This window comes from Oculina patagonica, chromosome 10 (assembly GCF_052425735.1).
Source record: "Oculina patagonica isolate OP01 chromosome 10, crgOcupat, whole genome shotgun sequence".
NCBI lineage: Eukaryota > Metazoa > Cnidaria > Anthozoa > Scleractinia > Oculinidae > Oculina > Oculina patagonica.
In genome coordinates, this window is record NC_135767.1 from 11,275,758 (window position 1) to 11,303,130 (window position 27,373).

The 27,373-nt window shown below is 39.9% G+C and overlaps 2 protein-coding genes, 1 non-coding gene and 1 pseudogene across 6 annotated transcripts in view; 1 reads left to right on the plus strand and 3 right to left on the minus strand.

Annotated features, from left to right (window-relative positions):
- Positions 1 to 1,611: 1,611 nt before the first annotated feature.
- LOC144667232 (uncharacterized) lies at positions 1,612 to 8,353 on the minus strand (annotated as a pseudogene). Its single transcript, XR_013573296.1, has 5 exons — positions 6,636 to 8,353; positions 4,475 to 4,662; positions 3,174 to 3,747; positions 2,738 to 2,856; positions 1,612 to 2,119 (listed from the first exon to the last, which is right to left on the minus strand). The product of XR_013573296.1 is annotated as an uncharacterized LOC144667232 (transcript).
- Positions 8,354 to 8,355: 2 nt separating this feature from the next.
- LOC144628190 (uncharacterized) lies at positions 8,356 to 12,047 on the minus strand (the record flags this gene model as incomplete). Its single annotated transcript, XM_078486254.1, has 2 exons — positions 11,917 to 12,047; positions 8,356 to 8,819 (listed from the first exon to the last, which is right to left on the minus strand). Coding segments are annotated over exons 1-2 (519 nt in total), but the record flags the coding sequence as incomplete, so codon positions are not given.
- A 990-nt stretch (positions 12,048 to 13,037) lies between these two features.
- The window catches only part of LOC144628188 (uncharacterized), a 36,086-nt gene continuing 21,750 nt past the window's right edge, over positions 13,038 to 27,373 (minus strand). Inside the window, exons 3-9 of one of the 3 annotated variants that reach the window (XM_078486253.1) lie at positions 24,349 to 27,085; positions 22,441 to 22,625; positions 20,997 to 21,586; positions 18,891 to 18,970; positions 15,837 to 15,915; positions 14,288 to 14,318; positions 13,038 to 13,579 (exon numbers count right to left, since the gene is read on the minus strand). In XM_078486253.1, the coding sequence (XP_078342379.1) occupies positions 14,292 to 14,318; positions 15,837 to 15,915; positions 18,891 to 18,970; positions 20,997 to 21,586; positions 22,441 to 22,625; positions 24,349 to 27,085 (3,698 nt within the window). In that variant the 3' untranslated portion in view covers positions 13,038 to 13,579; positions 14,288 to 14,291. Of the gene's footprint in view, positions 13,580 to 14,287; positions 14,319 to 15,836; positions 15,916 to 18,890; positions 18,971 to 20,996; positions 21,587 to 22,440; positions 22,626 to 24,348; positions 27,092 to 27,373 lie in introns of all 3 variants that reach the window. The other 2 variants (XM_078486252.1, XM_078486251.1) reach the window with 2 other exon arrangements.
- On the plus strand, positions 22,127 to 22,200 carry Trnat-agu (transfer RNA threonine (anticodon AGU)). Its single transcript has one exon. It is a non-coding gene; the product is annotated as a tRNA-Thr (tRNA).

Sequence of the window (27,373 nt, forward strand, 5' to 3'; positions counted from 1 at the left end):
AGACGCTTTTCATGTTGTTTAGGAGTGGAAGTCTTGAAAATAACTTAGCTTACCTGAATACTTTACACTTCCACATCACATTCTAAATTAAAACTGAAACCTAGAAGTCAACAACGCGCTGTTTACAAAACTCAACCGCAAATTAAGGAGCCAAAGAAAACCCAATCGAAAACAAGCAAACAAACAGTTCAGCGGTTCAATACATTCTTCATATATACCCACACCCCCGGCCCACACCGAAAAGAAATCCCTAGAATTGAAGTAATTGAGAACGCGAATAAATGATTATTTACTCGTGTTTAGCGAGACTAACGCAATCGATTGTCGCGAATGTGAAAGACTTGTAAAAGTACAAATTTGCATTCTTAATCGTTTTAGGTTAAATATTAGCGCTCCTTTAGTGTGTTAGACGCTTGTACCAGTCCAAACTTGCGTTCTTACGTTCTTGGTTACATATTAGCGTCGCTTTAGTCTGTGAAAGACTTATACATTGCCTTCAAGTGTTGGCTGACGCTTTGTTCACCCACACCGAAAAGAACTCCCTTGAATTGAGAACGCGAATGATTATTTACTCGTGTTTAGCGTGACTAACGCAATCGATTGTCGCGAAAACAAATCCTTTAGGTTAAATATTAGCGCGACTTATACGTTGCCTTCAAGTGTTGACTGACGCATTGTTCACCCACACCGAAAAGAAATCCCTTGAATTGAGAACGCGAATAAATGATTATTCACTCGTGTTAAGCGTGACTAACGCAATCGATTGTCGCGAAAATATCTGATTTGAGATACTCACGCATAAAAATAATTGTTATATAACGTTTATACATGTGACAAGTCACGTTTGTAACACGAGATAGCAAGTGTTGACGCAATACTAATGAGATACCCTTTCATCACCCACAGCGGCTAATGGAGTTCAAGTCTAATTTCCGGTCCAAAAATATCGCACGTAGACAAAAACAATTGTTATCATGGCGGGTGTTGAGCGCAGGTTGAGCGGAATGAAGTAGAAAGCGAGTTCTTCTAGGTTTTAGAAAATCTCTCAAGAGTTTTGTTCACAAAACATTTAAAGACGAACAAAGGGAGTGTATTCGACGAATAGTTTGTGAAAGAAAAGATAATTTCCGTTCTTAATCATTTTAGGTTAAATATTAGCGCCCGGCTTCAGTGAGTGAGACGCTTGTACTAGTACAACGCTTTAGACTGTGAAACACTGAACCACTCACATTCTCGATTAGTTGTGTCATATCTCATTTGAGATACTCACGCATAAAAATAACTGTTATATAACGTTTATACATGAGACAAGTCACGTTTTTAACACGAGATCGCAATTGTTGACGCAATACTAATGAGAGACCCTTTCATCACCTACAGCGGAATATGTGACAAGTCACGTCTTTAACACGAGATCGGAAGTGTTGACGCAATAATAATAAGAGACCCTTTCATCGCCCACTAAGCGGAAAGAACTCCCTTGAGAAATTAAAACAGTCCCTTGAGAAATTAAAAAAGTCCCTTGAGAGTAGACAAGAATGTTCCAAATTTTGCCCACATCACTCCTAATCTCCTACTTCTGCTTGTAAACAAGCAAAATAGTCGAAAAAATGTTTATTTTTTTTTTCATCGTTTTTGTTTTACAAATATATACATAGATGTGCCATATAAGTCATATTAGAAGGTAATTTCGATAAGATAAGAATGCGGTGTTCAACAGAGAGTGATGAGTAAATCATAGTGAAATATGGCAATTGTATGATAAGAATCACGAAGTTATAACACAGACCTTTTTTGGATTATTCTCTCCTGGGATGATAAATAGCAGCACTTAAAGAAAGGCAATAAATTTTTCCCTGTCAAATGCGAACCTTGATAAAAAAAAAAAAGGGAGATGTGGATAGTACGTCTATGCAAACAGTTTTCGATAGTCAGATTCTCTTTTTCTTTGGAAAAAAAATGTATCTCATAAAGTTGCAAACTTAGAAGGCCTTTTTAAGTTCAAAAGTATTTTCACCACAACATTATATATCATCAATTTACAACAAGATGAGGGTGTTTTCGCCTTCGCAATCAAATGCTTTCTTCATCGCTGTCAATTTCAAGTCCAGACATCCCCCTAACAACGAAAAGCATAAATCAATTACAGTGCGGCTACTTGAACCGTTCCACGTATATAGAGGGAAGTTGACCAATCGAAAGTTTAATAGAGACCAATGGAGTGTAACGGTGTACTGTTACCTTCTGACGTCAAGGATTTTGCAACGTTACGCGCTCAGAGACTTTTGGCGGGAAACAGTTTAATTTAGATGTCAACATTCGCGGCAACATGTCGCGGCCAACATAACTTGGTAACAGTGCATTGTTCTGTTACCCTCTGACGCATAGGTTTTGAAATTTGCTCACTCAGAGACTTTGGCGGAAAACAGTAACATTTTTAGATGTTCTGACCTCGCAGTAGCCAATGGGAACTCGCGCTCTTGGGAAAATTCAAACCAAATAATAACAATGTGCAATGCGAGCTATATCTTGACAGGCTCTAGCCATATGGTAATCTGGTCTAGCGATGGACAAAATTCCATCAAAGAGGGGAGGGGGTGAAGGAGGGGGATTGTAGAAAAACTTTAAGACGCCTCATGCTAGGGAAACCAGAAATAAGCGCGGGGGCCAATAGCGGCGGCGCTACTGTACAAGGCTTGCACTTAGCTTTAGTCATGATAACAAATTATTCAATTACTTTGTCAACTCATCGACCTCTTGACTTTGAACAGGCTGTGTATTCCTGAACAGGAGGTGGTCAAGTATGTCAGAGTAGCTGTAGCTCTGGCAACCGCGTGGCACTTGTTCATCAATCATCTGTCAACATTGAAAACAGAAAATTATGATACTGGCTGAAGAGAAGACTGTGCATCTACTGCTACATGTATCGCATCGTTGTAGTTTTAAAAACCAACAACAGTTGTGGTGATCAGCCGAAAATTTCCTTTCACGTTTCCCCTTAAAATGTTCATGACACTAATAGACTATGAGCGATGTTTTGCGTAAGTTTTTTTGTAATCTTCAACTGAAAATTGCACGAAAATTTCTTAAACTTTAGCTCCCCATTTCTGGTTTTGGCACCTAAATCCTGGCTAGCTGATTTAGTAATGTGAAATCAGATTTTTATCAGTTACCTCTTCCACCACAGCTGGTGGTATTTCATACTTCCTTTCACTATCCACAATGACTTCCTTAGCAACTCCAATCTCCTCTGCAAGTGATTGCCTCCTCTTTCCAGTGCACTGATCCTTAATTTTGCGGCATCTCTCCTTTGACCGTTCCACGCTTTTTGTGTGATCCTGGTCTGGTGTTATCACGGAGCGACCAGTTTGAAGCTCCTCGGCAAAAGACATGCACCGTTTATTCTCACCAGTTGGCGACCCATGTGCTGAAGTACACTGTTTGATCACACGCCGCCGTTCAGAAGCCTTCTTCTCAAATTGCTTGTTCTTGGTACAGCCGTCAATAACTGATTTGGCAACATTTATGCTGTCAGCAAGCGAGCCTCTTCTTTGGGATGTTTGCTGTTTAATTATCTTCCTCCTCTCGGCATTTCGCGAGTCTCTCTTTTTATCATCATTAATAACATCTTCTTTTGTCTTAATTTTCTTTTTGTCGGAGGTTGCTTCTGTTTCATCATTCTGGGCACTTCAGGCTGCCAGTTACAAACAACTGCATTGCGTCCATTGCCTGTCACAACCTGACCTGCTAAAAAAGCACATTGGTATAAACAAGCAGAAAAAAAAACAAAAGAATTACAAATGTAGATTCATCTTTTAGGTTACAGCTGTATAACTGGCATATTGTGTTAAAGAAACACAAAAATATGTATTAAAAATATTTTGCCTTGACCTATACAGAAGAACCATGCCTTACGGCCATCTCGTTAATAAGGCATCCCCATTAATACAATAGCCCAAAAGGTCGATCCTTCATTGGTTTTTAGTTTAAGACCGCCTCTTAAAGCAACCAGCCTTCGGTTAGGCGATAGTTGTCAGATGAACGGTTCTTTGTTCTTGTTTTTAATTTGTTGTTGTTGAAAAGAGGTCATTCAGAGGTGTACATAAAAGTCGTAGCCGCCCACGCAGTCTTTTTTAGGGGCTCGAGAGGCTATAACAATTGTAGAATTATCAGTCAATGCCCGATTCCTTCTACGGCGCGCACCTGCAGGGAATCATGGTAGTTGCATCCATCAAACAATGCGCAAGACTTCGCAACGATCAATACAACTACCATAATTCCCTGCTAGCATGCGCCATAGAGGAAATCAGGCATTTTCCAGCTATTAATTTAACACAATATTTACTGGCATTATAAAAATAACGAGGGTAAACTGTCAGTAACTACATATTGTAACCTAACACAAAACTCTAACTATGCATAAAACTATATTCAACTGTTCATTGTGTAATTAATTTGGACCCTAATTCTGTACCTTGAGCTTGATAACCTGATGAGGTTGGTTCCTGCTGACGGGGAAGGTAAGTGGGGGTGGGTTGACTCACTGGAGGATGACTTCTGTCAACTCTGATGCTGGTTAGCTCATAATCATCACGCCGCCCAGATTCCACATCAATATCCTCGTTTCGCTTAGATAGCTTTTCAAAATACTTTCTTATTGGCCTGTGTAGAAAATAGCAATTGCATCAATTACCATGCAATGTACAGTGGGAACACTTAAAAGGCTGTCTTTCTAAAAACCGCCCACTCAAATTCGCATCCGACAACAACAAAAAATGGAAACTCGATCTACTAACTGGAACAGTTTACCGAGACTTGAACTAAAACAGGTTTAGTTTGATTCAAAATAATTTTTCTGGCCGATAAGGAGCCATTAAATATTTGGCCCCTTCGGGCTCGCCGCAACGTCCGGAAAATTTGAAAAATGGGCATTTTTCGAGCCACTCTAAAATATTTCTTTCGCATCGAACACCGAAATTTTTTATACCAATTTGTAATGTAATGTAATGTAAAAACTTTATTTATACACGGGAAACCATCAGTTTTTTTTGTTCATTAACATTTTTTAGTTTTATAGGAAAGAAGCAATTTTTTCTGTCAAATTTCCTGGAAATGCGATATAACGGCCACTACTGATCGGCATCGAACGAGTTTAAGACGTGGGCAGCGAACAGTATAAAAGTCACAAAGCGACAAAAATGTGCCATTAAAAGATAAATGAACATTTGCGGCATAAATAATGCATTTACTTTGGAGGAAGAATTAAAAATTTGAAGAATAATTTTGTCTAGGAATAGACATAGCTGAAATTGATAGCACGAAGTTGTTTCAAAGGGGGCAAGTAGTCCTTATCAAATTTTTATTATGTTTAACCCTCGGACGTACAAAAAAAAAGGGTTTACTCTACAATGCTGAAACTTTCAGTAGCTGTTCATACATCCTTTGCGGAAATTTTGATATGTCAACCATGTCTCCATGGTATTTGACGTTGCCATGGCAACATCATAAATACAGGCAGGTCTTGCCAAAAATCGTCATTTTTAACATTTTTCTTGATTTTTTCCAGTTTTTTTAAACAGAAGTGCAAAAGTTGTTTATTTTTACATTCCATAAGCGTTCTGGCTTGATTTTGCATCAATTTCCGTTATTTTGTGACTTTCTAAGAAAATGTTGAAATCCAAGTTGGCGGATCCAAGATGGCGGCTCTTATGACGTCACGTGAAGTCATATGACGTCACAGCCAATTAAAATTATGTCATCTTGTAGAGCAAGCTAAGGGCTTTCTTCTCAGTGAAAAATATTTTCGCTACGCCTTAATATGACGAAAACTCCGGGGAGGGGTTCCATCCACCCCCCCCCCCCTGTACGATGGTGGGGGTATGAGTTTGCTTGTACGTCCGAGGGTTAATTTCATAACAAGTTTGTCTTGACAAGTTTCCGCTTTCACCAATGAAATACATGATGTGAAGGATCATTGTGGTTTATAATATAAAATTTTCTTAATGAAGATGAAGTATTCAACATGACACGAGCGTGGGACAAAGAAAAATTTTTCTTTGCCCCATGCTCGTGTCATGTTGAATACTTCATCTTCATTATTTATTACCGAGCTTAAAATTTACCATCTTTATTATTTACTACAAACTTGATGAATTCGACATTGCTGATCCTAGCAGTATGCAGGACGCGTGTCACTTATCAACCTAGTAAAATGGCCCACCTCTCGTAGCTAGCTCAGTTGGTTAGAGCGCCCAACCGGTATCTGGGAGGCCATGGGTTCGATTCCCGTCGAGGACTCAGAATTTTTCTTTGCCCCATGCTCGTGTCATGTTGAATACTTCATCTTCATTACTAATTACCGAGCTTAAAATTTACCATCTTTACTATTTATTATTAAAATTTTCTTATCAATGACATCACCAACCCATGAAATTCAGCAGTTCCGGCGAAAGCACCAACTCGCCCCTTGCAAGGTAAAGAGTGCAGCGACATTTATGACATGTAGATTGTCTAAATTACTACATCCAACATTTCAGGAAAATCTGTGACTAGAAATTTAGTCATCCCTACCCCCTACCCCCTCGCTCCTCTTTAACTCTCTAAATCCACCCCTACAATACAAAATATTAGCTTACCATGCGAACACGAAAAAGGCAGCCATTAGTAGCACCACCAGCAATATTCCCAGGACAAACAAAGTAGTGACAGCAGTGACGACAGATCCTGAACTTTCTTGCTGTGACTTTTCCGTTTTTGTTTTCTCGATATGAACACGGCCATTTCTGTCATTTAAATTCAGATGAATATTGACATTTAAATCCCGATCTGTGCCTTGTGCCATAGAGACACCCCTCCAACGAGAACCAGATGATGACAGCATGTTTGCTTTTTTCTTAGAGTTTTTTCGTTGAAAACCATTTGCTTCTTTTGGTTCGAATTCCTTGCCTTTGACAGAAGGCTGCGTCATATATTCAGTATCTTTATTATTAGCTACATTCAGGTGCAATGCCTCCTTCATCTTTTCTATGGTAAGATGTTGTCGTACTTTATTACTTGCTGAAGAAACTGATTCTGGGGTGACTTGAGACCGTGGTGACCTCAGTCGTTTCGATCCAGGTGCTTCTGGAGCAGCACGATTACTCCTCTCCTCGTGAGCTGCTGAATGCATATTTGTTTCTGTCTCACGTCCCATATCTGCAGGTTCCTCATCTTCAGGTGCACCAGTGCTCCACTCACGGTCAGATGGTGATTGTTCATCAGTTTGTGGTTCATGTTCCTCATCTTTAGGTGCACCAGAGCTCCAGTCAGTTTCAGATAGTGATAGTTCATCTGCTTCAGATTCCACATCTTCAGGGAACCTAAATTCTTTCTCACTGTCAGATGGTGATAGGTCATCTCTTTCTGATTCAGATTCCTCATCTTCAAGGGCACTAAATTCTTTCTCACTGTCAGATGGTGATAGGTAATCTCTTTCTGATTCAGATTTCTCATCTTCAGGGGCACTAAATTCTTTCTCACTGTCAGATGGTGATAGGTCATCTCTTTCTGATTCAGATTCCTCATCTGCAGGGACACCAAATTCTTCCTCACTGTCAGATGGCGATTGTTCATCTGTTTCTGATTCAGGTTCCTCATCTTCAGGGGCGCTAAATTCTTTCTCACTGTCAGATGGTGATTGTTCATCTGTCTCTGATTCAGATTCCACATCTTCAGGGGCACTAAATTCTGTCTCACTGTCAGATGGTGATCGTTCATCTGTTTCTGATTCAGGTTCCTCATCTTCAGGTGCACCAGAGTCCCACTTAGTGTCAGATGGTGATTGTTCATCTGTTTCTGATTCAGATTTTTCATCTTCAGGGGCACCAGAGTCTTGCTCACTGTCAGATGGTGATTGTTCGTCTGTTTCTGATTCAGGTTCCTCATCTTCAGGGGCACTTGAGTCCCACTCAGTGTAAGATGGTGATAGTTCATCTGTTTCTGATTCAGTTTCCTCATCTTCAGGGGCACTAGAGTCCCACTCAGTGTCAGATGGTGATAGTTCATCTGTTTCTGATTCAGATCCCTCATCTTCAGGGGCACTAAATTCTTTCTCACTGTCAGGTGGTGATAGTTCATCTGTTTCTGATTCAGGTTCCACATCTTCAGGAGCACCAGAGTTCTTCTCAGGGTCAGGTGGTGATAGTTCACCTGTTTCTGATTCAGATTCCTTATCTTCAGGGGCACTAGAGTATTGCTCACTGTCAGATGGTGATAGTTCATTTGTTTCTGATTCAGGTTCCACATCTTCAGGGGCACTAAATTCTTTCTCACTGTCAGATGGCGTTAGTTCATCTGTTTCAGATTCAGGTTCCTCGTCTTCAGGTGCACCAGAGCGGGGGGCCCCCACTCAGTATCAGGAGGTGTTAGTCCAACAGAAGCACCAGCGCTCCATTCATTATTGGATGGTGTAAGTACATATGGCTCTGATTCTGTACGGGATTGTTTCACTTTAGATAAGTAACGATCCAGGACTTTCTGATATATCCTTTTTAAAGAAGCATATTGCTTCGGGTTTGACTTCCGGCTATGTTCAAGTTTCTTGGCAAGCTTTTCAGTTAGCCAGTTGATATATTTACCTGAACGGTGCCAGCTGTGTTTCAAGTAAGGAGTCCCTTTTCGGGTCCCCTTTGATGGTCGATTAGAAGATTGTTTATCGTTGACATATAAGCCAGATCCAGTAAAATCATCTGTCGTCCCATCAGGACTGGGTTTGACAGTCTTTGACGGAAACGCAGGGGAAACATTTGCCTCCTTGAGATTTCTTGATGGTGCAGAATTCACTAGAGAAACAACAAATATTTTAGTTATAGTCTGTTCACTGTAGTTGCTAAGATAACATATAAACATTTAAAATGCAACCAAATCATTTTAGTACAACGTCACGATATATCATATTTGCAAAAACAATCGAACTTCACCTAAAACTAAAAAAAAGTCACTACAAACAGAAAACTTCAAAGAAATTATTCTTGCAGACACTGTGTTAAGTTGGCTATATATAGTTTTCCAAACTTTGCAGTGCCTTTGTTGTATTTCGCGCGCTTCCAAACTGTTGGAGTTGACGAGCACAAAATTTGCAGAGTAACAGATAAGGGACTAGAGATTTTTAAAGTTCTACATGCATGTTGCAAAACTGTTAAGTATGTTAGCAATTGGCAACATCAGTTGTATAACAACTGGAAAAATATATATTAAATAGATTTAGCCAAGCCTAAAAGCGGAGCTCCCCGATTATTTACTTCGCCCTTTTCGTTAATCCGAATTTACCGACCGTTAACAGGAAAAAATAAGGCACTTGAGTCCGCGATCAAATGTTAACCATTAATTGGTCAGCGGTAAACTCCAAAAAGCTTTCTACCTCGATGTGTTCTTTCTGTGGGTCCGCGATATGGTCATGTGATACAGGTCAGCGGATACGTTTCTTTGACAGCTGTCAACTGACCATGACATGGATGTCCAATATCAAATATTTAAGCTGACGTTAACCATAACCTAAAACCTATTTCTGGAGTATGGCAGGCCATGTTGGGACAACATCGTCGCACGCGCCCGCGAACCATACCGCTAGCCATGATGACCATGAAAAACCAAAAGCACGGGTCTGTTAATTTTTTATGGGTATGGGTATGGGGCTCTGCTCTGCGGCCCTTCGGCCGCTGGGAGCTCCGCTATAAAGGAAAAAAATGTTTTCGGTCTGAGAAAATTCTATCATCGTTTGTGAACAACATCATACTCCCCTGACATATATAACGTTTGAACAAAGATAAAGTCTATTATCATTCCATGCATTTTTCCTTCCTTATCATTGGCCGAGAGCCCAACACGTGATCTGCAAATAACTGCCTACAAATAATGGTCTGCTTATGCGCATTAACGCCTGTCAGTGATTTTGCTACAAATAATATTCTGCTCATGCGTGGTTGTTCATGCGTAGTTGTTTCCACTTCCGAGAAAAATATCAGCTCGTTTAACAGAGATGAAAAAGAGAGGTCGTGGATTTTTCTACCAGGCCCGAAAAATAGCAAAATTAACTACAAAGAAGACAATGGAAATTCGTCTTATCGTATTTCGGCAATATCTGCATGAAAGAAAGAGAATTGGATGAAGACCAGCTCGTATTATCGAAGTTACGTTTTCGACTGACGTTATTCAGCAAGAAATACTACGGTTTCATCGCCGTTTTCGAAGGTACTTGTGCAAAACAAATTCATTGATCGAATGATAAAAAAATTATTGAATTCGTTTAGTTTTTGCAAAATATCGTGATCTGTTAGTGTCTCGCGGATCAAATATTTGCCTAAGACGAAGATCTGTTCGCCACTGACGAATCAAGAGATTTTGCTCAACCTCGTCCAGTAACTGTTAATTGTTCACATTATGCCCTTTAAAATTGAAATAGCTACTTCACCTTTTTTGTTTTTTGAAATAAACCTTTTAAAATAATGTACCTATTTCTGCCGAATACAATATTCCAAGAGCATATTCTCTTGAAGATTTGAAGGCGAGGGGTAAACTGAAATTGAAATAAAGATCACATTCAAAACAAAATGAAAGTGGAAAGAACACTAGTGATAACTTTTAGGGAAGCTAAGTGAATATTTAAAGGTGTCAAAGAAATATGGGTTATTGACCGAACAAGCTTGGTCAATAAAGGATTTATTATTTGACTTTTTTCGAGTACAGAAATGGAAGCCAGTTGCATGCACAATCAATGGCGCGCGCTAAAATCATTTCATTGGTTTAAAAGTATAACGAGCGACTGTCAAATTCTTGAATGAATCGAGTTGAGTAAAACGACGCGACAACAGCGAAATTGAACTCTTTTTAACCGTCAAAAGGATATTGAAATGGCTAAAATTGTGAATCAACGTTGAGTTTGAAGCCTTAAAACAAGAATGTCCATTCCATCTGACCGCCAGCTTTTGATAATGATTATTGGACGTTTTGCAGAGTATTTGCTCGCTTCTGGCGCTTTTGTGGTGCAAACCTGCCCTGACACGAGCTGAATATTGAAATTGTGATTGTTGAAAGCGTTTGGGATTTACCACTTTACGGGAAAAGCTTGAACTTTCCTACATCGTTGATATTAATCTTCGACCAGACCTGTTTGCCGTGCCGTCCGCTTTCTTCCATTTTGAAGATTTTACACAAACGACAAGTTTGCCGAAGTCTTTATTCTTCAGGTATGTCACTGACTTCTCTCCCTTTTCCGCCGAAAAAAACCGATAACATGTCTTCAAGTCGCTTTGCGTTTTAATTTTTGTATTAGGTGGTTGTTGTGGCAAATAAAATTCACGAAGTTCGTTAGCATTTGTTGATTAATTTGTTAAAATTAGTTTGTTCAATACCTATTTCTTTGTTATCGGACTCCATTTCGCTAGAAACAGACAGAAAATACTTGTGTTGTTTCGGAAAATACTTTCATAGCTCAAATTTACGACGGAAAAGCTTTTTGAAGTAGCGACGACGGAACTAAAAAGTTTTTTCGCTTGCGGGAACACAGCGGGCGATCCCGAGCGGTCAAGATGGCTCCATCTTGACCGCTCAAGTATTCGTTTCATCTTGACCGCTCACGGAGCTAGTAAAATAATAAGTGCGTGTTATTGCAATTTTTCCCGTCGGTCACCGATCTACAAAAGGTTAATCCGCTAGGCGCTTCGTTACATTTTAAGCACAGGCAATGCGATTTTGATTCCACAAGTCAACAAAACTGGATAAAACAATAGTAAAGTGTCCTTCTTCAGTTTCAAAAATCTGGCATTTCTTAGCTGCGGCTCGCGCTTTGTTGTCAACTTCCGCGCGCTTTCACTCAGGTAAGAAATTAAAAAATCACGAAAACTAACAGTTCGTTACAAAAGACACTAAATGATTACTAACCTTGTGCAAGGAAGGCAAATGAAAACGCAAACAAAACGATCCAAATCACTCTCATGTCATTTTCGAAGGTAAACCATCGCTGCAAAATAACTGCGAAAATATTCCGAATGAATACTAAACTTGAACGTGACGTCATGAATGTTAATAACCAAAATCAGAGGTAATTGGCAATTACCTGCCTTACTAATGACTTAATTAATTGCTCTTTCTTAATTAAAGCCATCAAAAGTACTCTTAATCGACCTTAAAAGGCACTCTAATGGCGCGCCTTTCTTACTAAACCAGAAATCATTATCAACAATGAGCTTGAAAAAGCTTAGTAAAACCGAGCGACCAAAGTCCAAAGCTGAACTGTTTCTTTTCAGTCAGAAATAAACGTCGTAATGGAGTTGATGTTCTTGTGCGTAAATGTTTCTGGCCCTTTTCAGAGCTCATTTCAGCCCTTGCCTGCGGCTCGGGCTAAACTGAGCTTGAGTCGGGCCATAAACATATCAACGTACAAGAACATCAACTCTATTGTTATATTAGACAACCCGTCCAAAACGTAGTGGGACCTTTTTTCACCTACTTTTTCAGATATAAGCGAAGTCAAAATTGCCATATCCACACAGAAAAAGATAGAGGCGAAAAATAAAATGGAGACTAACACTCTTTTTTCGCGCTTTGCGCACGTTTCGCCAGTCTTTTGACTGATCTCAACACAGCAAAGCTTTTGACTTAACGTTGGAAATGTGACGAAAACCAGGCTTCCGGGGTGGTAAAAGGTGTACTCTGCGTCCGAGCGTAGTTGCCTATCAGGTCCGAGCTTATCCCAGTTTCATTGGCATGAAGGGACTAGGAATATTTCTATTCCCCTCTGGATGGGATGCTAGTCCCAGCACCCATTTATAATAGACTTCTGGGTGGACAGAGGCACCATGAAAGTAGAGTGTCTTGCCCAAGAACACAACGCGTTGCAATGTTCAGGGATCGAGACCGATTCGCTCCAGTGCACCGGCCGGGGTGGTATGACGCCAGACGGTAAAAGCGACTGGGAACAAGACTTTCGTTTCCAAACCCACGCGATTTTCTTAGTTGACGGGGCCCTGCTTTCAATAGTTAGCGAGGAGACACACCACAGATGTCACTCTTATTTTTATTTTCAAAAATATTGAACACAATGTATTGTTTTGAGCATTTGACTTCTCTTGTAGTTTTCTTTAGAACATTTTGCAAACAGTGTCGCATTTGTTTGAAGGAAATAACGGAATAAGACCGGTGCAGAATAAATAACGCCATAAAACAGTAACAGAAATCACTTAGGGCATAAAAAGTCTTGTTTCAAGTCTGATTTCTTTACTGTGAGAGAGTAAAGAAAGATGATTTTCAAGTATTTTTGTGTTCATAAAAAATGAAATAAAATAAAATGATTGGTCATCTGTCATGGAAATAGAGTATTGTTTTACACATACAAGAAAGCCTTCTCTTGTCAGCTTTAGTTACATTACCATCAGAGTAACAGTTTTTATAAACATTTGAACAAGTTTTCTCGTTTAAAACTAACAGTGAGAAATTCAGTTTAACAATTGTGCCAGCTTACAAGTTTTGGTATGAGAGTACAAAAGAAAAAAAATCCATGACTTTTGTCAGAAATGACACTTTGTTTCACCACAATCCACGGCATCTGTAAATAAAATGATGAGTAGTCGGTTAAAGGGACCGTGTCACGGATTTTAGCCAAACTTAGGCATAGGAAATGACCATCAAATTTGCCGTTTAAATGTATAAAATAACCTCTTAAAACAGTGAAGGAATATTTAAATAACACACCAAATGCAAAAGAAGATACGGATGGCCAAAAGTGTCGAAGATTGAAACGGATTGCGATGTGGGCTTTTGAAATTTGGTCCGGCGGAACAGTTTTCAAAGTTAATCTTGTCTGCTTGTAACTTTAATTTATGACGCCCGGGAGACACATTTAGCTGCAAGGAAGCTATGGTTTTGTCATTTAGTATCAAAGAATTAATTTCTTTTTAAACATTTAGTTTCATAGCGAATATTTGGCAAATTTAATAACATAAGATTAACTTAGCCGTGACATAGTCCCTTTAACAACAGGTATATTTTGATAACATTGCTAACCCTTTTTAGTACTAAGATTCTTAGTAGATTAATATTCCATACATTTCCTTTAAATCTAGTTATAAGAAATCGGTCTTACGTCAAAATAATTTTGCCAGCGTGAAACTTAAAGGAATTAAAGTTAATCCTCAGTCACCATAGTCTAAAAACAAATTCTTCAAAAAGAAATCCATAAACATCTTGTTGTACAAGTAACGAATCTCTTTTGTTTATCAATTGACTGCAGACAGCAAACAGCAAGAATACATACCTTCTTAAAAAATGTTACCAGACCAGAGCACCTTTAAAATGAAAGTGGAAAAAATTGTTCAAAACAACAGCAACAACAATTTAATTCACGTTTGGCTAGAATACAGTAAAAACCCGCGTGTAAGACCTTCTTTTTTCAGAGTTTGGCAAAGCAGGTTCTTGTATTATGGGGTACTTATTGACAGTTTAGGCTAAGTAGGTTCTTAATTTCTACAGAGTAGACATTGTTGTTGATTATCAGAAAAATAGTATAAAATCTGGTCTGTTCTTCATTATAAATATTTATTAATGTACCCATATTGCCAGAAGTCCAACAACATTAATTGATCAATGATACAGTACTGTATTATCGATCAACTTTTTGGTTTTTGGTAAAAAAATATAAATTAAATAGTTAAACCCCACATATCAGAACCTGTTGGAATTTGTTTGGCTAAACAGGTTCTTATATTTTGGGGCATTAAAAAAGCAAATTTCTTCCAGAAAAATCTTAAATCCCTAGGTTCTTACACGCGGGTTTTTACTGTATCCATAATAGGGTGCAAAAAGTCCTTCGGGAATACAAGGCGCGCTTTCCATTTGACCAAAAATTCCGGATTGAAATTCCGAGTATTCAGTGTTGTGAATGGAACAGTATTTTCCGGTTGGCTGCATTAACAAAGCAAAACAACTGGCGAACTCGTTGCCTCGTTTACCTGCTTTAATTGAAGTTGTTGGACGACTTTGCAGTTAAAACGGACGCTATCTAAAGCGAGGACGATGATATTTTAAGTGCAGCTTACATGCGAAGGAATTTAAATCGAGTCCACGACCACTTTGAGTATACGATACCAGCGTATTTTTCTGGCGAGCTCAAGAGCCACGTTCGAAGGACGATAGGAACATGCGAGCTGTTTACTCGCCAGGTCGTGCCCACAGGAAGGATACCACTGGTAACGCCTCTGAACCAGCAATCATCCGTGCTCGAGTAAGAGCTGAAAGCTTTAGGTAAGACATAAACACACCGAGCACAGCTATTGCAATTAAGGAGTCATTTTGACTATGAGGATTCCGGCTCGGAGAAGCTAGGGCCAAGCAGGAATGGACGAATGGCACCAAATTTTCCAGTAATTCCAATTTTCCGGAACGTTAGGACAACTTCGCGAGGTTGTCCTAAAATTCCGGAAATTTATTCCGGGAAATTTCTGTTTATTCGCTTCCCATCCCGGAATTTCCGGAATTTTTGTTTGAATGGAAAGCGCCCAAGGAATGGTTGCAGCAACCAGGCCAAGAACCGGATCTTAACCCGATACTTCCGGATTTCGAGCCCAGTGCTCTAACCACGCGACCACGCTGCCCCCTCGTAATGTCTGAGTGGAAATGAGTCTCAGTAGGATGCGATTAAATACCTTGTTGCGTGTAGTTTTAAACACGAGTTACCTAACTTATTCTTGCTCAACTGGGATTCAAACAATTATTTAAGTTGGTATTTTTGCCTGATAGAGCTGTACTATATATTGGGCTTGAAAATTGACATCAAGGGTCAGGAAAGCCATTTGAAATCACCTTACCTCATTTTCTACCATGGACTGCTGTTCTGCAGGTGAAGTAGGAGCTCCATTTCTGGATACTCGCTTTCTATCCAGTTCACTATAGTTAAATCAAAAAATGATATGCATTGATTAGTAATTAGAGGAAAACCACAACGGTAATTTCTACGGGAACGTGTACTGTCGTGAATTGTAATTAAACGTCGTGAATTGTAATAGCTGTCGCAAATTGTAATAACAGTTGTCGTAAACTGTAATAACGCACCGATCGCAAATCGCACCTATCGTAAAATCGCAACCTATCGCAAATCACACCTATCGTAAATTGTAATAACGCACCTATCGCAAATTGTAATAACATACTGCCGTAATTTGTAATACTCCGAGCTGTCGTAAATTGTAATAGCACATTGCCGTGTTTTGAAATAACCAGTACTATCGTATTTTATTTTGCTATTTAACCCTGGAAAACTGTTAATCTAGTAGTTGCAAGCATTTCACAGCGAAGGGAGTCAGTAAGAGGTTCCGGCATTTTTTTTAAATAAAAATGTGCATTTGAGTGATTTCATTTAACCCGTGAAACACTATCTACCAGTCAGTGCGTAATAGTAAAAAATAAACAAAAGAAAACAATGGAAAACAAGTGTCTTATAGTATCAAAAAGTGTAATAACTATTTCACGGGTTTATTGAAATCACTCTATTTTCATTAAAGGGACTATGTCACGGATTTTAGCTAGAATTAGGCATCGGAAATGACCATCAATTCAGTGAAATATAATAATAACCCCCTAAAACAGTGAACGAACATTTTAATAACAAAGCAAATGCAAACGAAGGTACGGATGGCCAAAAGTGATAAAGATTAAATCGGATTGCAATATGGGTTTTTGAAATATTGTTGGGCTGAACAGTTTTTAAAGTTAGTCTCGCTTGCTTGTAACTTTAAATTATAACGCCTGGGAGACAAATTTTGTTGCAATGAAGCTATGGTTTTGTCATTTGTATGCATAGGAGTAATTGCTTTGCAAACATAAAAGTTTCACAGCAAGTATTTGGCAAAACTTAAAAAATAAACTTAACTCAGCCGTGACACAGTCCATTTAAAGAAGGAAAGAACCAAAGGAAGATAAAGAAGGGAGTGACTTTACATTAGACAATCATTCAAAAAAGAAGATAATATTTGAAATAAGACCCATTATCCACCTTAAAAAATTAAGACCAATGACTAGTTAGGGACCCACTAGAGAAATCACAATGAAAACACACGTTTCCCATCATGTGCTTTGCTGCAAATTTGTTCCGGTGAGAAGATTAATAATTATACCTAATCGTACCTTTTTGGTACGCTTCGGCGGTACCAAAAAGGTACTATTAGGTATTTACCGTACCCAAATTCAGCCAAAAATCCGGTGATATTATTCGATCTGTTGAAGCCATGCTTGCCAGACACGTAGTACAAAATGTGTTGATCTGCTTGTATTGATACTTTTTTGGTCTTCAACACTTTTATCAAGTCCTCTTCTTACATTTTTTTACTCGTTTGTTTGGAGTTTCATTCCCTAAATTTTCAAAATCCAAATTTAGCGAAAAATTTGGAAACTCCGACTCCATTGTTTCAGTGTGAATGTTTCAGTACTCGTCGGCAAACATCGCGCAATTGGCGAGCGCGCTCAATTTTAGTTTTGGCGGGAAAGTTTTTTCTCAATTTACGACCGGTAAACACCAGCTAATTAAAAATACTAGTTTCTGTTTTATTGGTAAAACCTCTTTTCAATTCATCGTACAGAAACACTACTTTAATTCAAAGTGACCGCGATATGGTGGCATATCAGGTCAGTGACTTGATATCGTAGGATATCAGGACAGTAGATCGCGCTTCTGATTGGCTACTTGCGAATTTGGGTACGGTAATGTTGGATAGCCCTCGTGACGATATCAAGCAGTAAAATAAATTTATGCCATTCGTTCTTTAATTGTTATTCCTTATAGATCTAGTTAACGAAAATGAGATTTCTAAATGATTGATTTCCTAATTCTCATTTCAGGTCTGTAACTAGCAAGAGGCAAGATGAGGCACTTTCCTTGTCTAAATTGTTACCCAAAATTAATAACAAAATATTTCTGTTGGGAAAATAATCCCCAGTTGAACAAGATTGAGTTTTCTCAAGAAATACCTCATGAAAAATGTCTCTGAAAGAGATTCAAATTTTCTGGAGGGCATGCCCCCAAAACCCACTAGCAAGATCTTGCCTCGTCTATGGCAAAGGTCTGGTTACGGACCTGCATTTTATATAATTTTTACAAAACACGGCAATGTGCTATTACAAATTACGGCAGTATGTTCTTTTAATTTGCTATAGGTGCATTATTACAATTTACGACAACTGTTATTACAATTTACGACAGCTATTACAAATTTCGACAACTGTTATTACAATTTACGACTGCTATTCACGACGTTATTACAATTCACGACAGTACAAACGTCGCTAAACAAAAATTTTTATGAGGGGCAAAATAGCTCTGTACGTGCGCTATTAATGTTTTTTGTTGTTGTTTAAAGAGTGGTTTTACTTAACCAGTAAAACAAAAACTGTTAGTTAGCGTGTCATAGTGTTACTAATAAGTATTAGTGCGTGGTACACACACACAAAAAAAACAAAGAATAAAATTAAAACCAAAACAAAAGAATTACTAACAAAAGCGGGAATAAAAAGAACTAATACGAAGTAGTAGCGCGTATTATCCCACTACCTATTTCACGGTTTAAGTAAAACCGCTCCAACAACTTTTTATTTACATCACGTTACATTACATTGCAATACTGACAAACAAGTTTCACGAAAAAAGGAGAAAAAGAAAAAAATAAAGAAAAAGAAGTAACATCAATTTACACGAAAAAAAAAATCCGTCCTCTGCAAAACAACTCACATTTCTCAACCAAACTTTACACATATCATCATTCCCTTCCAATTCATTAACTAGCCAACAAATTATTTGATTCTACACAAGCTTTCTGGGGACTGTTTAAATATTTCCAACTAAAATACATGTGGAAAGCCAATGAACAGACCTGTTCTCCCGGATAAGCTTGTCAAGAATGTCACCATAATATTTCATTTGTCCACCGGGTGACATGTGTGCAATCACCATCTGCCAATAAAAAACAAAAACAAAATACGATTATGTTATGTTAGGATAGGTGAAAGATGAAAGAGGATGTTATTCCTGTTGGTACCAGTGTGGAAAAAAGAAAATGAGTCTCCCAAGGGAAACAACATTCTCGTCCCCATAGCCCATCTCATTTCTCTTAGCTGGCGAAGCCTTGGCACGAGAGACGGAAGGGTTTGGGGAAACAGGATTTCCAGCCCTAGATTTTAGGACTTCCGACTCTTCATGTATGCAGTCGTGATGTTTCAAAATAATGTATGAGAGAGTCACTGCGTTTTAGACTTCCGTTTTGTGTTGTGTTCTTGGGCAAGACACTGTACTCTCATAGTGCCTCTCTCCACCCAGGTGTATAAATGGGTACCGGCGACATAATGCTGGGGGGGAACCCTGCAATGGACTAGCATCCCATTCAGGGGGGAGTAGAAATATTCCTAGCCGCTTAATGCTACGGAAACCGGGATAAGCTCCGGCAGTGTGGGCCGCTTGGCTCGTGGCTTCTCCTTTTCAAGAATTATCCGTTTCAAACATGTAGCCAATAAAAAAAAATCGAATTAATTCAAAAATAATATGTCCCTGGAGCCCTTCATTTCTCGTGCCAAAGCTTCATCAGCTAAGAGCAAGGATAAGAGCTATGGGGAGGAGAATGGGGAAACAAACCCATGAACTTCCGCACACCGTACCGGAAGTTCTAACTAGTGAGTTAAAGGGAGGCTCTTTGTAAGCTAGGCCATTTTTTCTAGGTTCATGTGTGACACGCATCCTCCATACTGCTACGATCGGCGATGTCGAAAGACTCCGGTGTGAGAGAGATGGTTATTTTAAGCTCGTTAAATAAAAAAAGAAAGACATTTTTTTCGGGAGGCAAGAGTTACATCAAATGAGCTGAGTATTGGGCAGTGTTTTGATAAGCCACTACTAACAATGATGTATTTCCACGAGCGATAGTCAGGACGACTAACTGTTTTGTATTTGTTTCATGGGGAGTGCAATTGATTTTTCAAAGAAGGCATAAGGCGGATGTTTTTTTTGCGTGCAACCTTGTAGTGTTGCGGCTCAATGTTCCGATATTGATTGACAGTTGGCTCGAGCAACTTTCAATTAAAATTTACTGGCACAGTTGCCAAGTCCTGTTATAAAGAGGAAGAAAATAATTGTTCTCCGGTTGACTGTTTATCAACAAACTGCGAAATAGTAGTGATAGGTAAAGTTCAAATCACCAACGGAGAATCTTGTTTTTAAATTTCAATTTGCGCCAGAAGGCTTCCGTTTTTAAATTTTTAGTGCTGTTCCCAGTTGTTGTAGCCTGACTCGCAGACGGTCCAGGACGCTTGCAGCCTCGCACTCTGAACTGTCTGAGAATCAGGCTAAACCTGGTGATAACTTCTTGCAGTCTGTCAGTTATTTTCCCGCTCTTTGACGCAGAGTAACTGAGTTGGTACTAATTCATTTTATAAACAAAAAAATGAAAACCGGAACTTTCGTATCAACTTCCTTAACTCAAATGAAGTAAATGCACTTACCATAAAGGCCGGTTTACACCCTACGATTTGTCGAACCGATTTGTTCCAAACAAATTTACATGCTGTGTTTCTGCCCGTTTTCTTTGCCTTATGAATTGCGAGGATTAAATCGGCCCAATTTCTTAAATCTGTGGCACTGCAACAGATTTTTAAAAATCGGGCCAATTTTTTGACTGCACACTCATTTTCCTATCAAATCTGGGCCAAATCAGGCCGACAAATCGTACCGTGTAAACCGACCTTAAGAATACAACAGCACCACGATATTACAGTAAAGCCAAAAATAAACAGTCAAACCTTCCCTAATGGCTACCTCCCTGCAACGGCAACCGCTACAGCGATTAGGATTTGTCTGACCGTGCTCCTATCCAGACACTTAACTCTTATTGAAATCTCCCTACAACGGTCACCCTTCTAAAGAAGCCATTGCAAAGAGGGTTCAACTGTAATTTAATTATATTATTTAAAAATAAGGACGATAAACTGACCTCCTCAACAACAGCAGGTGGGAGTGCATATTTCCTTCTCTCACTGTCCACAATGACATCCTTAGCAACTTCAATCTCCTCTAACAGTGATGGCCTCCTCTTCCCAGCAAACTGTTCCTTTATTGTGTGACGTTTCTCCTTGGACCGTTCCAAGCTCTCTTTGTAGTCCCACTTGGGCACTATTACTGAACAAGCTGTTTCCAGCTCATCAGCAAAACACACACGTCGTTCACCAGTCACTGATTCAGGGGCTGACTGGCAGCATTTAATCACACGCCGCCGTTCAGAAGCCTTCTTCTCAAATTGTTGGTTCTTGGCACAGCCGTCAATAAGAGATTTGGCAATCATTATGCTGTCAGCAAGCGAGTCTCTTCTTTGGGAAGTTTGCTGTTTAATTATCTTTCTTCTTTCCCAATTTCTGGAGTCTCTTTTCTTGTCCGCAGCAAGAGCCTTTTCTGTTGCTGATTGTTCGCTGTTGTCGGCTGGGGTGCCCTCTGATTGGGCAGTCTGCTGTGACACTGCACTGGACCAGGGTTGCACATTATCCACAAGCATATTACCAGTAGTTGCAACAACCAACTGTCGGACAACTGTTAAAAGCAGACAAAGAGAATTATATTTTTTATGCATTAGCCCCTACACTTTAAGTAATCGAACATAGGACCAGAAAAGAAGACTGATAACACATATCATGTACATGACTGTGTGGTATCAGACTCTAAATGCCAAGAAAAGTAGTATAAATAGAAAGAAGAAGAAATATGCATGCATCCTGCAAACACTTAAGGCATCTAATACATGTACTACAGTAATATTCGTCTCAGTTGTGAAGACTGGTATCTTAAAAAAACAACAACTACAAAAAGAAAACAAAACAGAGAAGTGTTATAATTGTTGGTTAAAAACATCAGAGAAGATAATAAATGACCGTTCCCCCAATTTGTGGAAGCAACAATTGTGTTAGCCCTTATTTCTCAAACATCTGCACAGTACATGAAATGAATATATGAAATTCATATATTTGTGCTGCGGATATACATTTTAAGCAAATGAAAGATCATCGCAGTAATGTACTCAACGTAAGCAGTTGAGAAAAGCAAGCCTCTGCGATACTAGTGCAGCTCCCAGTTGGCTTGATAGCTCAGTTGGTTAGAGCGCTGCACTAGTATCGCAGAGGTCATGGGTTCGATTCCCGTTCAAGCCTTAATTTTTTTTCAGGCTTGCTTTTCTCAACTGCTTAAGTTGAGTACATTACTGTGATGATCTTTCATTTGTTTAAAATCTGCACATTATGTTCACACGATACACCTTTCTTCTTACAACAATTACCATTTTCTTATATTTTGTTTATTCTCACTTCCAGAGATCAATTCTTTATTTTTGCAATTTGTCGACCTGCATCCTGTAGACAGTAACAAGCATGGAAAAATGAAGACATTTGTACCTGGGGCTTCATAAGGTCCTGCCAAAGGTCCCTGCTGTGGGATAAAATAACAAGTGGTGGTTCCACTCTGTGGTGGATGACTTCTATCAACTCTGATACTTGTTAACTCGTCGTCTTGCTGTCCAGATCCTCCATCTTTTTGGTTTCTTCGTTTCCACTCCTCCTTATAATACTTCCTTATCGGCCTTCATTGAAAACAAACGAATTTTGAAGGTAAAACGTAGGTTGGAAGAACTCCATAGAATAAGGGGGGGGCCCCCCCAAATAAGACTGAAGGATCCAATTCATCATTTTTGGGTTGAAAAGTGCGGGCTTCCAAATCTAAGAAGACCAAAGTTGAGTAACCCCAAACAGGGTAACTCAATAACAATTACTTAAATCTCCTGATAACTCAAACGCTCAAGTCGCTTCCCTTGGAATGCTTCAATTTTACACAGGATTTCTCGAACTCCCAAACCACTTTTTTTACTTCCCTTGGGGGTTTGAAAAATGGGAATTCCACTGCAGGCATACCGTATCATTTTTGATAGCTTTACTTTGGATTCTCCTTATGCAGTACTGCACATAGAATGATTATGATGCTATGGCACATACTGCTACATTTACAACCGGTGCCACGTGCTTTTGCTTTGACCCCAGTTCAAGTAGTTTCGAACCCTGGCTGGCGTCATTGTCCTGTGTTCTTGGACAGGACGCTCTACAGCAGTGCAGTGCCTGTCTCCAGCAAGGTGTATAAGGTGTATACTTAAAGCTTGGGGTGGGCAGCTCTGCAATGGACTAGCATCCCATCCAAGTAGAAATATTAACAACACTTCAATTCCTAAAACTGACAGTTTCAGACAATCTCCGTTTTGGTGAGAAATGAATAAACCCCTTTAGGCTGCTAGACTGGCGAGGCTGTGAAAGGCTGAAAGATTCTCTGAGAAATGAATATGGCCCATTATTGACTTCGTGCGATAATGGGTTTTATGCTGGGGCGGAGCCGTATCTTATCTTGCGATACAAGCTGCAGAGGCTGATAACGAAATCTTAATGTTTGCATGCTAGACACCGCATGCTGAGCGAACTATAAATTCGGAAGCTCGCTTTTACTCGCCCCTTTTTCTGCCAACGTTGACGGTGATAGCTGTTTAGCTTACAAGCGTATTTTACTTTCAGTTTCATCGACCCTCCACCTTCCCCTAGACTCCACCTCCACTCTTGCTACCGCTTTGTGGGCTGTTTGTCTATTTTTCCGCCCCAACTTAATTCACTGAATAAACACTAGGAGTTTACACTATTAAAGCGATGTTTAATTGATTAATTGACACTTTTGCAGTTGAATGGTTTGAAATAAACGCCACGTGAGTAGCCAAAGTAATCCAAACAAGTGTCTCCACAATTCAGTGAATCTTGCCGCATGCACGCCCGCAAATATGATGATTGATAATTTATCTTTCGTGTTTGTAGGTTATACATGTATTTGGGCTCCACTCGTGGCATAAACAGTAGTTCACGGAAAAGGATCGAGACAATGCAGTTGAGGACAATCTTTTAGCCAAAAACATTATCCTTCAATTCCCAGCAAGGCATAAATGAGTTTATTCATCTTATTACCCTCTGATTAATTTCTTTAACATGCTTTATTGTAGTAAAAAGGGCGGGGGGGGGGGGGGAAAAAAAAAAAAAAAAAAAAAAAAAACCCCAGGAGAAATAAATGCAAGTTGATTCGTTTACGTAACTTGATTACCCTGTGTTTGATTAAAAAGTACATCTTAAAAGGTGACTTTCTTTGTTTTGGACTCCACTTTAAAATCGGGCACGGGGTATTACATCTGTAAGGGTATGTTGTCTTTCATCATTCAGCGGATTTTGTGCCACATATAGTAGGTTTTTTTTTAATTTTAAGGACATGTAAACTTTACTTACCATGCAAACACGAAGAAAGAAATCATCAGCAGCAGAAAAAATACTCCTCCAAGAATGACCATCGTTAAAACAGCAATAGAAATACCACCTCCACTTTGCTGCTTCTTTGTCCCTTTTCCTTCATCTGCACTGACAGCACCATCAAAGGTTCTTCTATCTGCCAGGTCAGTACCAGTCCAGCGAATATCAGATACAGGCACTGTAAACGGTTCTGGACTTGACTCAGCCTGGGAATCATCATGCTCAAGATGATTTGCGAGCTCTGGTGCATCCCTTTTGTCTTTGGGAAAAGATCTAGTAGCCTCTTCCTCAAATTCAATGTCTTCTGCATCAAGAGTACGAGGAGGCAATTTCCTCTTACTAGGCTGACTCAACAGCTGTTCAAGTGCCATTTTCATGTTCATATAAGCATTGTTGCCAGAAACAGAAGAGGTTAATTTTGAAGAATCCTCCACTCCCCTTGTAGACTGGTCAAGACTGGCATCTTTACCAGTTTCCAACCCCCTCTCAGTAGAAAGTAACTTATTGCGTGTTACTGATCTCATTTTTTCATTTTGAGGTGTACCAGAGCCCCACTCTGTGCCAGATGGTGTTAGCTCATCTGTTTCTGATTCAGGTTCCATATCATCAGGTCCACCAGAGTCCCACTCACTATCTTCTGGTGAAAGCTCATCTGTTTTTGATTCATGTTCTGTATTTTGAGTTTCACCAGAGCCCCAGTCAGTGTCAGCTGATTCTGGTTCCTCATCTTCAGGTCCACCAGAGTCCCACTCACTATCTTCTTGTGAAAGCTCATCTGTTTCCAATTCAGGTTCCAGATCTCGAGTTTCACCTGAGCCCCACTCAGTGTCAGCTGATTTTGGTTCCATATCAACAGGTGCACCAGAGTCCCACTCAATGTCTTCTGGTAAAAGCTCATCTGTTTCCAATTCAGGTTCCAGATGTTGAGTTTCACCAGAGCCCCAGTCAGCTTCAACTGATTCAGGTTCCTCATCTTCAGGTGCACCAGAGTCCCACTCACTATCTTCTTGTAAAAGCTCATCTGTTTCCAATTCAGGTTCCAGATCTCGAGTTTCACCTGAGCCCCACTCAGTGTCAGCTGATTTTGGTTCCATATCAACAGGTGCACCAGAGTCCCACTCAATGTCTTCAGGTAAAAGCTCATCTGTTTCCAATTCAGGTTCCAGATGTTGAGTTTCACCAGAGCCCCAGTCAGCTTCAACTGATTCAGGTTCCTCATCTTCAGGTGCGCCAGAGTCCCACTCAGTGTATTCTGGTGAAAACTTATCTGTTTCCAATTCAGGTTCCAGGTCTTGACTTTCACCAGAGCCCCAGTCAGTTTCAACTGATTCAGGTTCCTCATCTTCAGGTGCACCAGAGTACCACTCAGTGTCAGATGGTGATAGTTCATCTGTTTGTGATTCAGGTTCCTCATCTTCAGGTGCACCAGAGCCAAACTCTGTGTCAGATGGTGATTGTTCAACTGTTTCAGATTCAGATTCCTCATCTTCAGGGGCACTAAATTCTTTCTCACTGTCAGATGGCGATTGTTCATCTGTTTCTGATTCAGGTTCCTCATCTTCAGGGGCACTAAATTCTTTCTCACTGTCAGATGGTGATAGTTCATCTGTTTCTGATTCAGATTCCTCATCTTCAGGGGCACTAAATTGTTGCTCACTGTCAGATGGCGATTGTTCATCTGTTTCTGATCCAGGTGTCTCGTCTTCAGGTGCACCAGAGCCACGCTCAGTGTCAGATGGTGATTGTTCATCAGTTTCTGATTCAGGATCCTCATCTTCAGGGGCACTTAATTCTTGCTCACTGTCAGATGGCGATTGTTCATCAGTTTCTGATTCAGATTCCTCATCTTCAGGGGCACTAAATTCTTGCTCACTGTCAGATGGTGATTGTTCATCTGTTTCTGATCCAGGTTCCTCGTCTTCAGGTGCACCAGAGCCACGCTCAGTGTCAGATGGTGATTGTTCATCAGTTTCTGATTCAGGATCCTCATCTTCAGGGGCACTTAATTCTTGCTCAGTGTCAGATGGTGATAGTTCATCTGTTACTGATTCAGGTTCCTTATCTTCAGGGGCACTTAATTCTTGCTCACTGTCAGATGGTGATTGTTCATCAGTTTCTGATTCAGATTCCTCATCTTCAGGTGCACCAGAGTCCCACTCAGTGTCAGATGGTGATAGTTCATCTGTTTCTGATTCAGATTCCACATCTTCAGGGGCACTAAATTCTTGCTCACTGTCAGATGGTGATTGTTCATCAGTTTCTGATTCAGATTCCTCATCTTCAGGTGTACCAGAGTCCCACTCAGTGTCAGATGGTGATAGTTCATCTGTTTCTGATTCAGATTCCACATCTTCAGGGGCACTAAATTCTTGCTCACTGTCAGTTGGTGATTGTTCATCTGTTTCTGATTCAGGTTCCTCATGCTCAGGTGCACGAGAGTCCCTATCAGTGTCATCTGGTGAAAGCTCATCTGTTTCTGATTCAGGTTCTGTATCTTGAATATCACCAGAGCCCCATTCAGTGTTCTCTGAATCTGGTTCCATATCAACAGGTGCACCAGAGTCCCACTCAGTGTCTTCTGATGAAATCTCATCCGTCTCTGATTCAGGTTCCATAGTCTGAGTTCCACCAGAGCCCCACTCAGTGTCACCTGATTCTGGTTCCATATCAAGAGGTGCACCAGAGTCCCAGTCAGTGTCTCCAGGTGAAAGCTCATCTGCTTCTGTTTCAGAAGATGGAAAGAAGATTTATTAACTCTAATGTACAGTACAGCTCAAATGTAAGTGACAGTCTCGGCTCGATCCTCTCGAGTCTCAAAGTTCAAGTCACTTGAATTTTGAGTCACAAGGAACGAGTCTCCAGTCTCGAGAAATAAGGCAACCTCAAAGGAGACAATGACAGGCTGTTTGCACATCATCAAGTGTTTTGCGCCCGCCACGAGTGCATGAGATATAAACTTCAACATTCAACAGTACGACAAATTTGAGGAGACCTTATTCTGACA